The 15,140-nt window shown below is 40.9% G+C and overlaps 1 protein-coding gene across 2 annotated transcripts in view; it reads right to left on the bottom strand.

Moving 5' to 3' along the window:
- Nucleotides 1-14,358, bottom strand: part of KIFAP3 (kinesin associated protein 3) — a 69,536-nt gene extending 55,178 nt beyond the window's left edge. Inside the window, exons 1-9 of one of the 2 annotated variants that reach the window (XM_057427356.1) lie at nucleotides 14,202-14,358; nucleotides 9,516-9,647; nucleotides 8,290-8,444; nucleotides 6,901-6,956; nucleotides 6,274-6,415; nucleotides 5,269-5,368; nucleotides 3,629-3,753; nucleotides 3,061-3,159; nucleotides 2,120-2,298 (exon numbers count right to left, since the gene is read on the bottom strand). In XM_057427356.1, the coding sequence (XP_057283339.1) occupies nucleotides 2,120-2,298; nucleotides 3,061-3,159; nucleotides 3,629-3,753; nucleotides 5,269-5,368; nucleotides 6,274-6,415; nucleotides 6,901-6,956; nucleotides 8,290-8,444; nucleotides 9,516-9,647; nucleotides 14,202-14,233 (1,020 nt within the window). In that variant the 5' untranslated portion in view covers nucleotides 14,234-14,358. The remainder of the gene's footprint in view (nucleotides 1-2,119; nucleotides 2,299-3,060; nucleotides 3,160-3,628; nucleotides 3,754-5,268; nucleotides 5,369-6,273; nucleotides 6,416-6,900; nucleotides 6,957-8,289; nucleotides 8,445-9,515; nucleotides 9,648-14,201) is intronic. The other variant, XM_057427355.1, reaches the window with a different exon arrangement.
- Nucleotides 14,359-15,140: the final 782 nt, after the last annotated feature.

The raw sequence follows: 15,140 nt of genomic DNA, 5'->3' as shown, positions 1-15,140 counted from the left end.
AATATTTTGAACCAAACAGTTCAGATGCATTGGAAATATTCCTTACAGCTGGAACACTGTAAGAATGTGATCGAGACATCACTTGCAAAATTAGACCGGGGTAGGGGTAACAACTCATTTAAATGTAAACACAAGCAATTCTAGAACAAGTGACATTAAAGTCAGAGATACCCAACCAAGACAGGCAGAAAACTGGCACTCAAAAAGAATTTGAGACCTTTCATTATGAATTTCAATTGAATTCCTAGACAGAACTTTGGATATGCTTTCAGAAGAGGCATGTGTCCTGCATGTTAATTTAATAAAAGCATGAAAGTCATCTTGAAACATGTATCACTCTCAAATTAAAAAGTGTAATCCAGGAACTTAGAAGTGGTATCAGTTTTTGAGATCACATTCACTTTAGCAGCCAGAGAAAAGTCATCTTAGCATTGACTGGCAAAACTTTAAAAAGTTTTTATCATTTTTTAAGCATAATTTCTCTTTTATTTGACATAATCTTTCAAATGCATTTTCTTTTTTCTCAGAACCTTCTTTGGCCAGAAGGAGGCACACAAAATTACTTCGCATTCTTCAAACTTTTGCATGTATGTAACTAGCCTTCCATTTATAAATACACAGAGAACGAATACTAAGAAACTACAGCTTGTCCCACACTGCATACTGCAATAATCAAAACAACTGACTATAATCAAACAACTTTGACCAAAAACAATCAGACAGCAAGAACTCCTATTTCACAGCTTTGAACTGAATACAATTAATAAATTCCTAAATTAAATTAATAAATATCCCTATTCAAATACCAAAGAGAAAAGTGTGCTATAAATATACATAGATTATTCAGTTTTACTTAGAATAAGGCATTGCACAACTAATCTTGGTTCATTTTGCCTTTGACAGTTTTGTGTTATTGCCTGATACAAATACTAAAATACCTTCTCCTTCACTGGTAGCCTTCCTTAATAATACTGTGCAGAGAAAAGTAGCATCCTTATTACCAGTAAGGAATGCTCAAGCGGACAGCTGACCTGAAGCATACAAACCTCTTCAAAAGTCTTTTCAAAACTGTTAACAACACTCTGCAATTAATTCAACAACTTTGTTTCATTTTTCTTTCTGCTAAATCAAATGGAATGCAGAAGGTGTGCCAGCAAATCATCCTTATTTTCCTAATAAAGTCCTTCAGGACACTACACAAGTATAAACTAAATCAATGACCAATCACCTAATAAACAGTCTACATTCTGCCAAAACACATGCTTGGTGTCTGACTTTTGTTAAGAAATTGGATACCCATATATAAATAAGAGAGATACCTCGTTTACATTTTTCAGTGCATATGCATGAGAATGACAGTTCCAGTAACAAAGATGCAATTAATTTTCTATTGCATTTACACAGACCTTTTCATCTCACCGTTTAAGTGTAACATTAATCTCAGATTACTTCTTGGATAAGAAAAATTTATCATTTTCATTTAACAAGCTGGCATAAAGGTATGGAAGTGAAAACATGTACCTACTAAAAGCCGCTGGAAAATCACTAAAGGAGATGCTTGGCTAGAGCTTAAAGTCACACGCACAGAGAAATATGCTATGATTTCAGAAGTTTGAGAGTTCACCTAAAAGATGCTTACGAAGAGTAACACCGCCCACAGTTCATAGGGGCTACTGGCAGCATGAAGGAACAATTGTGCCTTTGAAGACCAAGCTGGCCTAGGAAATAAGTCTAGCAAACTGCAAAAGGATAACTATCTTTCTTTCGAAGGCAATACATGGCAGAGATAACCATATGTTGGCAAAAGAAGGTAGTCTGAGGGCAGGGCCATGGGCATCTCCAGAAGTGGGGGTATGAAAAGACTCTAGGGTGCTGTCTTCAAAATTTGGAATTTCATTTTGAGGTAACTTCACCATTAGAGATAACAGTTCTTCAGAAAATGTTGCAATATGTTATTGGCTGGATGTTGCACTTTTACTCATTTTACCAGTAACAGAGAAGATAATCAGTGCTACAAATATTTAGGCTGGGGACAGAAATGTCTCCCTCTTCCCTCCAACCACACAGTCCATACTTTTCTAATATTGTAGTAGAGCGCTACGAGTGCTCTGAGCCTTACCATATCATTTTTGTTCTCCATAAAAATGCTGAGTTTCTTCAAGAAAGATACAACCAGCATAAGCAGCTCAAAATTTTCACGGTCCAGTGCTTTCACTAACATATGGACAATGTTCTTGTTTCTCATCTTCAGCTCAGTTCGAGTATCCTCAGCAAGGTTTAGGAGCAGATAAAGTGCAACTAACAAAGTCCAATACAAATCACATCATGAGATCACAGACGAGAACTAAACAAGTCTCTATATATGCATTAACTGCTTAAGACTTTCAGAAGTGTTCTGCTACCTTCACAATGCATTTTGAAGGAAACTGACCATGAATGGTTTTTATCCCTGTTTAGAAAGCATTAAGAAGCTGAATTCTAATAGTGGTTTTGAAAAAAAATAAAAATAAAAATATGATCACTAGAAGCTTTTTACACTTTTTTTTCTTTCAGTTCCAATGGGAACTATTAAAAAGCCCTTCCTGGAAAAGCTTTGCCACTCAGATCATTTCAATCTAACACTAACTATACTTTAGTACAAAAACTGAGACAGAATGAAAGCTCTCCAACTTGAATCAGATACAGGCCAAGTTAAAAAGAAAACAAAACCAAAAACCAAACAGAAAACCCAACATAAAACAAAATACCCCCCCCCCCCCATCAAATGTACAAAACCAGAATACCCGAACTCCTCCCAAACCAAAATTATGAGCAAAGAAAAGTTAAGCGGATCACTTTTGCTATTTTTCCTCTAAGACTCACAGATCATTTAAAAAATTGTTAGTACACTGTCAAATAATCTGATTAAGTGCTCATCTTCTCCCTATTCTTTGGCATGCTCTTCCATATATTATCCCCATGTTCAGTATGTTTAATGCCTCCTGGTTGTAACAAGCACTTAATAAAACCCACTACCCACATCCACCAACAAGGAAATAATTTTCTATTTGGTTTTGGTACCTCTGAGTAGCTGTTCCTGCTTGACAACCAGCCCTTGATATTTCTTGTAAGTTTTCTCATAGTCCTTTTTCAGGGTTTGATTTTCAGGATCTTCATCAAGTAAATTGCAGAAGTTAAGAACTTCAGATAAAAGTTAAATAGCCTAAATGACTACAATCCTCAGGGTGTTATTCAAGCATTAGTAAAAAGCAAGGGAACTGTGGAATAGCCAGTGTAAACACACTACTTCAGCAACATCTTACTATGGTTGTAATCTATGGCATAATTTTTTTTTCTCCTCCTCATCCTGGATATATCACATTCTAATAGTCAGGACAAATGCTCCTAAAACATACCACTGATGAAATAAAACTTTGTTGTTGTTGTTTTAGTAACTATAACTTAATGTCTTCAGCAGCCCGAATTTCTCACTCTTGGTCTTTTTCATATTATATTTTTCACTTTATTAGAAATAGTAAATTCTACTGATTTCACAGAAGCTGCTGTATGCTCATCTCATATAAATCAACAACAGCTTATCAAGGCAAGTCAGAAGCCATCAAGCTGCCCCAGCATATCAAAAGGATATCAGCTTTCTTCTTCTTAGAAAGTTCTTCCTGCCAAAGCTCGTGTCTCTTCAGTTCATGGTCTATGATATTCATACACAGAGCTCCAATTTTGTAGTGTGTGATTATTCCATGAAATTGAGAAAAACTACATTGAAGAAAAAACAACTTGTTAGGAAAAAGAAAAATGCAAACCATCCCAAATCTGTTTTGACATCTATGGTAGCAATGTCCCAACATCAACACTACATGAAGTATTTAAAAAAAAAAAAAAATAAATATTTACTGTCTGCCCCACTATAACATTCCTCTATTCAAAAATTGTTTCAAAAGGCAGTTTCTGTAAACATGAATATTTTTTCCAAACTTGTAGAAGGAAAGCAATAGCATGTTTTTCCAAGTCAAAATAAAGAACACATTCCGATTTTTATGCATAAAGGATTGGTTTCCAATCAGCCCCACTTTCCATATTGTAAGTGCTTCAGAGGAATCCCTACTTACCAGACATATAACAGAGGCCTAAAAACAAGTTGCAATGCAAATTACACCTGAATTATTTCTAGGCAGGGTATGCTGAAACACTGACATAGCTAAACAAGAACAAGCACCCACTTCACTTTTGAATACCACTTCTTCCCTGTAGGAATGCTGAGGGAAATAAAGTGGCAGCTCAGCCTACAAGCTATGGGTGAGAACCCTTACTAGTTTCTTCTCACCTCTACTACACATTGCCTCACTGTGGGGGTTCTTTTTGTGCCTCAATTTTGTCATTTATGAAAAATGTGTTTCTACACAGCTTCTTTCCTGTTTCAGTGAGGTTTTGTAGTGCAGTGCAGAAAACAAATGCAAAAACACTAAGCAGAGACACCTGGGTCAGAGCAATCCCAGGCACAGCTACAGGTTGGGCAGAGATTCAGAGCAGCACTGCGGAGAAGGACTTAGGGGTGCTGGTCAATGAGAAAATGAACATGAGCCAGCTGCAGTGTGTGCTCGCAGCCCAGAAACCAACCATATCCTGGGCTGCATTAAAAGGAGCGTGACCAGCAGGTTAAAGGAGGTGATCCTGCCCTCTCTCTCTGTGCCCACTCTGCTCTCGTGAGACCTCACTTGGAGTATTGTGTGCAGTTCTGGTGTCCTCAACATAAAAAGGACATGGAACTGTTTGAACAAGTCCAGAGAAGGGCCACGAGGATGATCAGGGGACTGAAGCACCTCTCATATGAAGATAGGCTGAGAAAGTTGAAGCTGTTCAGCGTGGAGAAGAGAAGGCTGCATGGAGACCTCATAGCAGCCTTCCAGTATCTGAAGGGGAGCTATAGGGATGCTGGGGAGGGACTCTTCATTAGGGACTGTAGTGACAGGACAAGGGGTAACGGGTTAAAACTTGAACATGGGAAGTTTAGATTGGATATAAGGAGGAAATTCTTTCCTGTTAGGGTGGTGAGGCACTGGAATGGGTTGCCCAGGTAAGTTGTGAATGCTCCAATCCCTGGCAGTGTTCAAGGCCAGGCTGGACAGAGCATTGGGTGGCATGGTTTAGTGTGAGGTGTCCCTGCCCATGGCAGGGGAGTTGGAACTAGATGATCTTAAGGTTCTTTCCAACCCTAACTATTCTATGATTCAAAGTTCCTTATGTCCCTATACACAGAGACACTGCACTCACCTTGAAAAGCAGAAGAAAATATAAATTATATTGGTAGCAAGTTCCACGCTTTGTTTCCAGTCTTCCCTCAGCACTCTAGCCAATGCACCCAGGGCAGCTTCTGAAGTAAAACAGGATTTATATGAGCATCAGCATTTTACCTCCCTCCTTTTGCCTTGTGAGGTTCAGAATTTGGATATACCTTATTCTACATCTATCAGTTTTCTAAATGAAAGATTTTCAGAGGTATCTCACTTTAACATGTAACACTGCTTACAAGTTATGTTTGGAGATGGTACTAAAACAGAGTACCCTGGGTGGTCATCCAGTTACAAACCCTAGGAAGAGTCCACGTGCAAGAAAGTTGCAACAAAACACAAAGGTCATCTTAAAACTACCACTAACCTTATCATCCTGTGGCTTGTGCCAGCTGTATGTTCCATACTACTCTACGGGTCCTACCTAAAACATCACCACTTTAGTTTCCAAATCCCCTTTAAATGCTACATAGAGAAGTATAACTTTTCATTCACATATTTCTTTCATCCACATTTATCTTTTTTTCCCATAGCAAGTTTGTTTTATTAAATAATTGGTTTTATATTTCTTGTCATACTTTTCTCCAGATCACTCTTCTTTCCCATTGAAAACTGGACACCTATACTTATGTCAGCCTGCAAATCCCGTTTTCAAAGCAAGTTTCCTGATCTTCATGATACAACTCTACACTCTTATCTTCGACAGCAATGGCAACTGAAGTTGATTTAGCATCAAAATAACAAGGACCAGGAAAAAAAAAAAAGCAAACCAGCTGAAGCCTATTGAGGACAGGAAGATTTCTGTGCTAGGCCCACCTAAGAACAGTATCCATTTGTGGAGAGATCCAGCTGGGCTTTGACAGACAGCTTATGTACTCAGAAGCAAGGCCTATCAAACTAGAGAAAATCCCAAGTTAAAGGTGAACTATTTTTCCCTTGAGAAGAAAACACCACATTAAGAGAAGTTACCACTGGGTTTAAAAATTACCATTGATAAGCAGTTCTTCCAAATTATCCGGATTCCTAGCCAGCTGAAGGACAAGGGCAGAGCCACGCACTTTGTCAGGAATGTCTTCATACAGTAACTCAATGTACTCATCCATGTCATTGATATTGGCAACTTCATCAATCTGAAAGCAGTCATAAGTGACAGTTTCACAGGGAAAATTATGCCAATTCAACACAATCAATCACAACATTATTCAATCCCCAAAGAGTCCACAGCTTTGAGTTAAGATCTTAGGAAAAAATAAAATACAAGGAAAAAAATCAACACATCCAGAATAACTGCCAATGAACACCAGGAAATTTGAGATTTAATTACAAAAAACAAAGGATGCTTAGACACGACTCCCTGTGTCCTGTCTCATGTTCCAGAGCTCTCTTGCCATCCTGCTGCATGCTACAGTTGGAGAGGGAAGTATGCAAGTCAAGTATTTTACCCCTTATGGAGACAATTTTTATTCCATTCTGCAATATTCCCAAACCAAGTTCTTTGTTTAAAAAAACATGCAGCATAAACACCTAAAGATTCAGTATTTTCTCTTCCCTCCTCCCTAGTATCTACTTAAGAAGTAAATGGGTTTTGCATTTTTCTTCTACCACCAATATTTACCTCCATTCCTTCAAATGGGGATGGATCTTTTGGCTTACTGGTTTTCTCTTTCTTTTCTATTAAGAAAAAGACAGGGTTGCAGTTAAGACTATGCATGTGCACATACACACACTCACAAAAAAGCCCAGTATTCTCACAGTAAACATTCTGATTAAATCAAGAATTTAAATCAAGTCCTTTTGTGTCATGCTGACCTGTCAGACTAACACAGCTAAGATATGTCAGGTTTCTGAAGCTGGACAGCATACAGGAAGCAAAATAAATCTTAGATGCCTTCTGACTCCTTACTCTAAATGATCAGTTGCAGCCCAGTCAGCTAGGGAGACAAAGGCTAATAATTGTTAGTGAAAGCCCAGAGTGGCAAAACTCACTTTCACAGTGAAATACATTAGCAGCTTTGATTCTGCTTGTGCACTGTGGCAAAGCTGCCCTGTGATACACCAAGACATATATATACAGACACATATATATACACATGTGTGTATGTGTAATGTATACATATATATGTATACATACATGTATATAACATATACACCAACACAGGATCATAGAATAGAATCACAAAATTGTTAAGTTGGACAGGATGTTAAGATCCTCTAGTTCCAACCCCCTGCATGTATATGTTATACAGAAGAGGGTAAAACACCCAAAACACCTACAATCAAAGCATGCAAATAACATTAATTTTTGTTTTAATCTTATCCCACTAGGATAATAACTCGACTTGAGAACAAAGCTGATCATTTAATGACTGCAAGAAACCTTGCTAGCCACAAGGTAACGCAGGACTGGACATTAAATATGAAACTGTCCCCTGAGCAGAAAGTTTAAGATGAACTTAAAACAGAAATAGGATCATTAAGATGCCAGGAACTTAAGATGACAACTATTCCAAGCTCTTTGCTACACCAAAGCTTGTCATGATCTGAAAACTCCTCACTACAGCTTTACAGACAGTGCAAAGTCAGCCTAGGAACACTATCTACCCTTGCAACAGACAATGATAGATCTTTCTAGGAATCTCAACATACAGTCCTTTGATGTCACTGCATGTGCAGGTGCAACAAGAAAAGGCTGCGCCAAATAATGGAATCTGTACCTCTCAAGTCCTACTAAAGCACAAGGCAGCCGGCAATAAGCATCAACACTAAGATCAACTAACTAAAAAGGTAAGCTCTGGTTTAAAAAAGGTAATTCCCACCAGTTTCACTCCAAGATTTTATTCTTTCCCAAATATGATTTACCTGTACATCTTCCCCACTCTTATCTCCAGAGGACTCGTAAGTTAGGATCAAGCAAGTTAGGATCTCGGCTAGAAAAATCTCACACAGTATTTGTTCAGTGCTGAAGCAACCCAGCCCCAAGCTACTTTGTTCCTGTATTCTTTACCTTTTCCTGCTGAGGCATCTCTGCGATTCTGCAGATAGTATAACAGCTGTTCTACTTCAGGCAGTTTGGAGGGGTGAATGAGCTTGCATTCTTCAACCACCTTTCGAGCCAGGGAAGCAATGTCTGTATTGGCATTAAGACTCTTCAGCCGAATGCTGCAACAGAGATGGGTATCTCTTCAGCTTCTAGATTTTTCTATCTTCTGTTCTTTATGTTTACAGTCATGAATTTCTTGAAGCAGAAATGATCCTGATACCACCAACGGCTGTGCCATGACTTACAAACATAATGTCAAAGCAGTGGCTCTCTACAACTCCAAATGGCAAGTAACTGTCAAACAGATTTGGCAGAGCATAACTGTCCATCAACTGACAAGCAGCAACACTAAATGCAGCTGCACAAACAGATCCTTTATAACCATCTCAGACACAGCAGCCAATTTATTTGCAATACACCTAAAAAAATATGCACAGGACTGCAAAGGAGTACAGCATACACAAAAAATAACAACAGGATGGATCAAAAAGGAATTCCACCACACTGCATATGCAAGTTATGCTGATTCATCTGAAAACAGATATTCTCAGAAATTTGAGATAATTTAAAGAGTCTCTTTTTCTTCTTCAATTCTTCTCCTTACATGCACTTACACATGCAGCCACTTCAGCTCAAGTTTTCAAAAATAATTCAGTATAGAGATAAACCTACGAAAGGTCCAAACTTACATCTTGGAAATTAAAGTCATAATAGTTCTATGGGCTTTTCCAATGGGAAATATTTTAATGCTCTTAAAAGAAAAATACCAGGTAAAAGTAAAATGCAGATACTATAGTGAAATTATTAGCAGGACTGACAGATGAAAACAAGAAAAGAGCCAATGACTAGAGTATAAGGCTGTCAGAAGGTTCAACAGCATTACTTGCTCCAACATTAACCACCTGATTAGGAACCAATAACTTCACCCTTCTCTATCTCAAGTTCCCATCATATAAAATGGGAGTAATCACTTTTCTTTACAAACCACCTTAAAGTACGTGGATGAAAAGCACTTTACAATATGTGTTTTAGATGTTAACTTCCCCTGGCTTCTAAACCCTCCACTAACCTAGCATAAGTTTTGTAAATATTAGAATATATGATTTCTTACAGGCTACTGATGCTTTGAGTTATTGAATTTATGACTAGGAAAAAATGGAAAAAGCTATCAGAACTTGCTATGACCTTACATTTTCTGACATTCCTTGCGCTCCCCCAGCACAGGGTCTCCCATCTCTCCGAGAATCATTGCTTCCACTTCATAGTGGACAATGAGGGCTTTCTCAGATGGATGTACATCTATGTTGCCTCCTTTTACCTTCCTGCAATGAAGAAGAAAAAAATTACTGAAAAGCTCAGAAAACACATCAGAACAGATAAGTAACAAGGACCTGTCTCCTTAACCCAAGCACTGCCCTCCTTCTGTACCACATTTCATTTCACACAGCTGTACCAAAGCTTAGTGCTAGTGGCATATTCTTGACTTATTATGTCTACTAGAATCAGAAACACTCAAATCACTGGTCAAGCCTTAGTCACTGAAGTCAAGTAAGAAACAAACAGAATAAATCCTTGATTTCCAAGTATCCCAGCTCTCTTTAAGAACTACAATCAGGAAAAAGATGCACTTGACAGAGAGGGTGAATTTCCCAGTTGATTCCCTGTTACATTGTCAGTACTGAGAAATCTTCTGCTAATGACACTGATTGAGTGCAGTCATTTACAAATGGAAATTCTTGTAAGAATTTCTTAGCTAAATCTTAACAGTTAAAAACCTACTAAGAATGAATTACAAATAATTTTAATTTTTCTCCTGAAGCACAAACCTGTCTGATACTGTTCTTCACCTCACTGTGTCTGTTGCCAGGCTTGGGGAATTACCAGATCAACAGCTGCCATCAACAGATATAAATCAAGCATGTCTACATGTTTTACTACAGCTACAGATGCTTTGGAAAAGCATCCTCCAGGAAAGCACTCTGGGAATGCCACTGCCTAAAGGACCTATCCTGCTCTCTCCTACTTTGTGACACCAACTCCATATTCACACACAGATACAAGGGTCATGAGGATAGGCCATGGATAAAAGGCCATGAAGATACACGTTATTTCTGGTTTTGAGTGATAGCAGAACCACATCCAGAGAATGGCTTTTATAGTGCATGTGTGAGTTGTTTGTTTGGTTTTGGGTTTTGTTTGGGTGTTGGTTTATTGGCACAATCTGTGCAATAAAAATAAAAATACAAAAACAAACAAACAAAAAAACCCAACAAACCAACCACCAAACCAGACAAAAAAAACCCAACCAACCAACAAATAAAAAAAAAAAAACCAAAAAAACAAAAAATCCCACACAAAAGAATGCCCCCCACCCCAGATTTACAGGTGCCTTCACCAGTAGCTGTATCAGCATACATTAGAGAACAGCTGGCTATAGCATTGGGTCAATTAGACCAGGGAAAACTACTTCAGCCTCACAGAGCTACAAATGTCAGCAAATCCAGATACAGCCTTCAATGTAAGCACTCTCTTCAGAAAATGCTTAAAATGTGTGCCTCCAGCTACTACAGCAGTGCTTCCCCTTCTGCTGAATACGAGCACAAAATTACCTTTTTCCTGAGATACAGCTGCCCAAAAAAGCCCACAAACCACAGAAAGGTCTGCTGTGGGAAATAAGGAAACTAGTTCAATACCAGACTTACAAGGACATAAAGCTACAGGGCAAACAAATATAGCTCACTGCTAAAAGCAGCATCTTCCTTGAGACTGTAGCAGAACTCCATTTACCACTTAAGATTTTTTTTAAAGAAACCTGTGTTTTCTTCCCTTTAACAGTATTTTGAAGCAGATGCTTCAGAACAGTCTGTTCTCACAAGGTTCAGCCTTTCAGAGCAGAAAGCTTACAACAAATCTATTTGAAAAGAACAACTTCTTGCTCCTCACTCCCAACAGTATTTCCCCCATATTTAGATCTACCAGGAGATCCCAACCACAAATGATCCTCATGACAGGCAAACCTCTGTAAATTGACAGCTTGGTAATATTTACAGATATAAAGAAAAGGATGGGTAGAGAACAAGTGGGCCTGAAGGAATGTGGCATCGTTTTACAAGGACTAAGCTGAACTAACAGCTCATCATTGCCAGAAGGATTAGATCTTCCCATGTTTTAACTGCTCCTTGCAGTCACCTTTGTTCAGCATGAGGGCTCATCAAAACCTTTCAAAACCAATTCCAGCAATCTGACAGAAAACTCTTCATGTTTTGGTCAGAGGGAGTTTTTTAATGTGTTACCGAATTAAAGTGCTCCACAAAGAGAGAATAACACTTCCGATCTATGAGCAGGGATAAACAGGATGGAGTGAGACCTCCTCCTTTTAGCAGCAGTAAAGCAGTGATGAGCTTAGTTACCAGCAGAACCTCAGCCTAAGACTGCTTAAACAGTTTTAGCATTTTCCATACGTAATTTTTTCTGTAAGACAGATGAATAAGCTGAAAAATCTACAGCTGCAGAGATTTTCTGCCCTCTCACATTGATAACCACTCTCACTATGTGAGCTATTTCCTAGTTAATGGAGTCACAAATCAATTCACATTCAAGTTCCCAATCTGAAAAAATTTACCTTGTGAACTGCTTGAAGACATACACTAAAATGCACTATCCAGCCACTAAAACTGTTTTCCATTTGGAAAACACTGCATTCATATTGCCAGCATGACAAAATAAAAACAAAACAAAAAAAATCTTTCAGATAAATGATCCCTCCTTCCCCATTGAATCCACAAACATCTACTTTATTGATTTTCTATACATCTTAAGTTTGTGTATATATATATTCATAAAATTCATATATATTCAAAAATATACTCATATATATATTCATAAAAAATTTTAAAATACAGACATTCTTGTAACTAATGGAAGCAGCAATGCACTGGGGACCTCTCACGCACATTAGGCCATCCTTTCACTTCACTGCCTGCTTTGTCAACAAGAATCCTACTCTGTTAGAGGTTTAAAAGAGGAAGGCCTTTTGTACAGACAAAAGCTATTTTAGATGAACTCACACAACCAAAGCTGGTGTGTGAATAACCTTTATCAACTAATTCCTTCAGGGGGAAAAACCAAAACCAAACTATCCTAATCACAAGTGGCACAAATAGCACACATGGATAAGGCTGAAAATCCAGTAACAAATCCTAGCAAGTCAGACTTGGTGGGAGGGGGACTGCTCAAGGAGGATGACAAAGGGAAGGAGTACCAGACTCACACACAACCCTAGCCCTGTTAATCAGCACTGTGGATGTTTTAGCTTGTGCTCCCTGAAAAGAGAGAAAAGTATGCTTGTTGCAGGGATGACTACAAAATGAAGAAGAGTGTTCAAAAAATCACCTAAGATGGCACAAACAGAATATCCAAAGCCAGAAACAGGCACTGCTCTAAAGTTACAGCTACTCGTGTAGTTACAGGTGGCCATTTATTTTTACCTGTTATTGCAATTATATGACAGAATTAATGTTCAAAGACTATCAAGAGGGGTTTCCCCCCCACACTGTTTCTAATTATGAATCTTAATATGTGGCATATGAAAAGAAAGAAAAAAAATCTAAACAAACAAAAAAACACTCCTCACCTCCCCCCACCCCCCCAAAAAAAAACAAGAAAAAACACACACAAACCAACAACAACAACAAAAAACCCCACAACCCAGAACTCCATGGGATTCAGGATGCAATGTCCTGACATCTTCTGGAATTGCTAGCACTTTTGCTTTGAAACAACTTATGGAGAGCCAACAGTTGCCTACTCAGACCCTATTAGGCTGACTGGTCCCACTGCCAGTAGACAGATAAAGGTACCATTCATTCATCACATCTTTAACATCAAATTCCGATCGCCCACTTCATACCCATGGTTACCAGGTCCATCTCGACTCCCAGACTATTGCATTCATCTCACCACATTACCTGTCCCATCCCTCCCACAATCGGCCACACCATGTCCTAATATCTCCTCCAAATCAATTCATCTCTCCAGATGCACCCTGAACATGCATTTACTGCCTAATACCCCCTTCTCAGTCTCCAGCCTGTCTGTTCCCCAAAGCTACCACCTGCCCACAGCAATGCCCCTCCCCACTCCTAATAGCAACTATAGCCTTTCAACTTGCTGGAACCTCAGTGCACCATCTCAAATGCACATCACAAAACGCCACCAGTCAGCCTCAAAGCAGTGCATCCCTCCAATCTACCACCTCCTTCAACCAGTTACCAGAAGCATGCCACCCATCCCATCTCTCAGCCCAGCCTAAACCCACTTTATAACCATTACTCATCCCTTACCCAGCCTCCCAGTACCCATACAAACCTCCTGCCCACCAGACTAGACAACCGCCCTTCGGCCTGCCCCTAACAAATATACCTCTCATTTCCAAACCACTCACCCCAGAGCACCTCAGCTCCACACTCCATCAGCACCCCACAACCCCTTCTTGCCCCTTTATCCCACAATTTCTTACTCAGCCCTCACCATAGGCTAAAATGCCACTGCCCCGTAGTCTCAGTCCCCTCGTACTACCCCAGTCCATAACCTCCCATCCATCCCCTACGACAGCCTGCAACACCTGTCTCCTCGCACACCCCTCAGCTCTCCACACAACGGCACGGCACGGCACGGCACGGCACGGCACACCACACCACCCCTCGGGACAACCTGCCGCGCCTCAGCCACACAGCCCCATGCCCAGCCTCCACCGCAACCTGCCGCGCCTCAACCCCACGATCCCCTTCCAACCCAAACCCCCACAACCTGCCGCACCTCGGACCTACAATAACCATCTCTTTCTCCTCCCCGCCAAGGCCAGCCCCCCAGGCTACCTCTTGAGGTACCGGACGTCCTCGCCCTGCATGGTGACAGAAGCAAGAGAAGGCCTCAGCAGGGCGCGGCCCCGCAGCGGTGCTGTTACCAGGGTGAGCGCCAGCCCCGCCCCGCGCACTCGGAGCGCGCACGCGCTACCGCCCCCGAGGCCCACGGGGACCTGCACGCATGCGCACTGCGCTGCCCCTCCTCGGGGGGCCGGCTGCGCCGGGTGCCGGCCGCGAGCGGGGGTCGCAGCGCCCCCTGCAGGTGTGGGGGGGAGCCGGTATTCCCTGACCTCGGCCGTACCGTGCCTCTCCCCCTCTCCCCCCCAGTGCCACCTCAGGGTGTAACGGATGGGTAATGGTTTCCAGCCGCCGTGGTAGGCAAGCGCCCCCGGCCGAGGACCCTCGCAGACTTGGGGTATAGCTGATCCCCCTGAGAGGCAAGGCTCTCCCAAGTGTCCAGCCTCAGGGTTTGCCCTCTCCATCATGGGAGACACAGGTGAGTGGGTATGGCTGCCTGCAGGCCCCATGCCGGGCAGGCAGGTGGTGCTGAGGAAAGTGGAGGCCCATGTACAGCATGGCCTCCATGGCTAAAGAGGTTCTTTAGGCTCTGAGGGAGAAGAAATAGTTGTGCCCTTACACAAGGATACCATCTCTTTCATACCTGGTATTTCAGGACATTGTGAGCAGCAGGGGTTAGGGGACTTCATGTTTTTCACTGTGGTATTTAGGGAAGTATTGAAGAAGGGCTCTTGTAGTGTCCTGATGCATTATGGGCATCTGAGATGACACTTTTCCTCAGCACCATTTCATAGTTAAGCCCAACCTTAAAGCAGCCTTGGTCAGCAAGGTGTTTTGAAACATAGCCTTCCTCTTGGATCAGCAGCACCATTGCTCCAGGAGACATGGGGCTCCAGCCTTAGGAAGGTGGCTGGAAATCCAAAATTGTAGAGC

This window comes from Pezoporus wallicus, unplaced genomic scaffold, assembly GCF_028554395.1.
Source record: "Pezoporus wallicus isolate ANWC-B61680 ecotype Strahan unplaced genomic scaffold, APGP_CSIRO_Pwel_v1 scaffold_7107, whole genome shotgun sequence".
Lineage (NCBI taxonomy): Eukaryota > Metazoa > Chordata > Aves > Psittaciformes > Psittacidae > Pezoporus > Pezoporus wallicus.
Note: the sequence above shows the minus strand (reverse complement) of the source record. Positions and strands in the feature narration are given on the sequence as shown.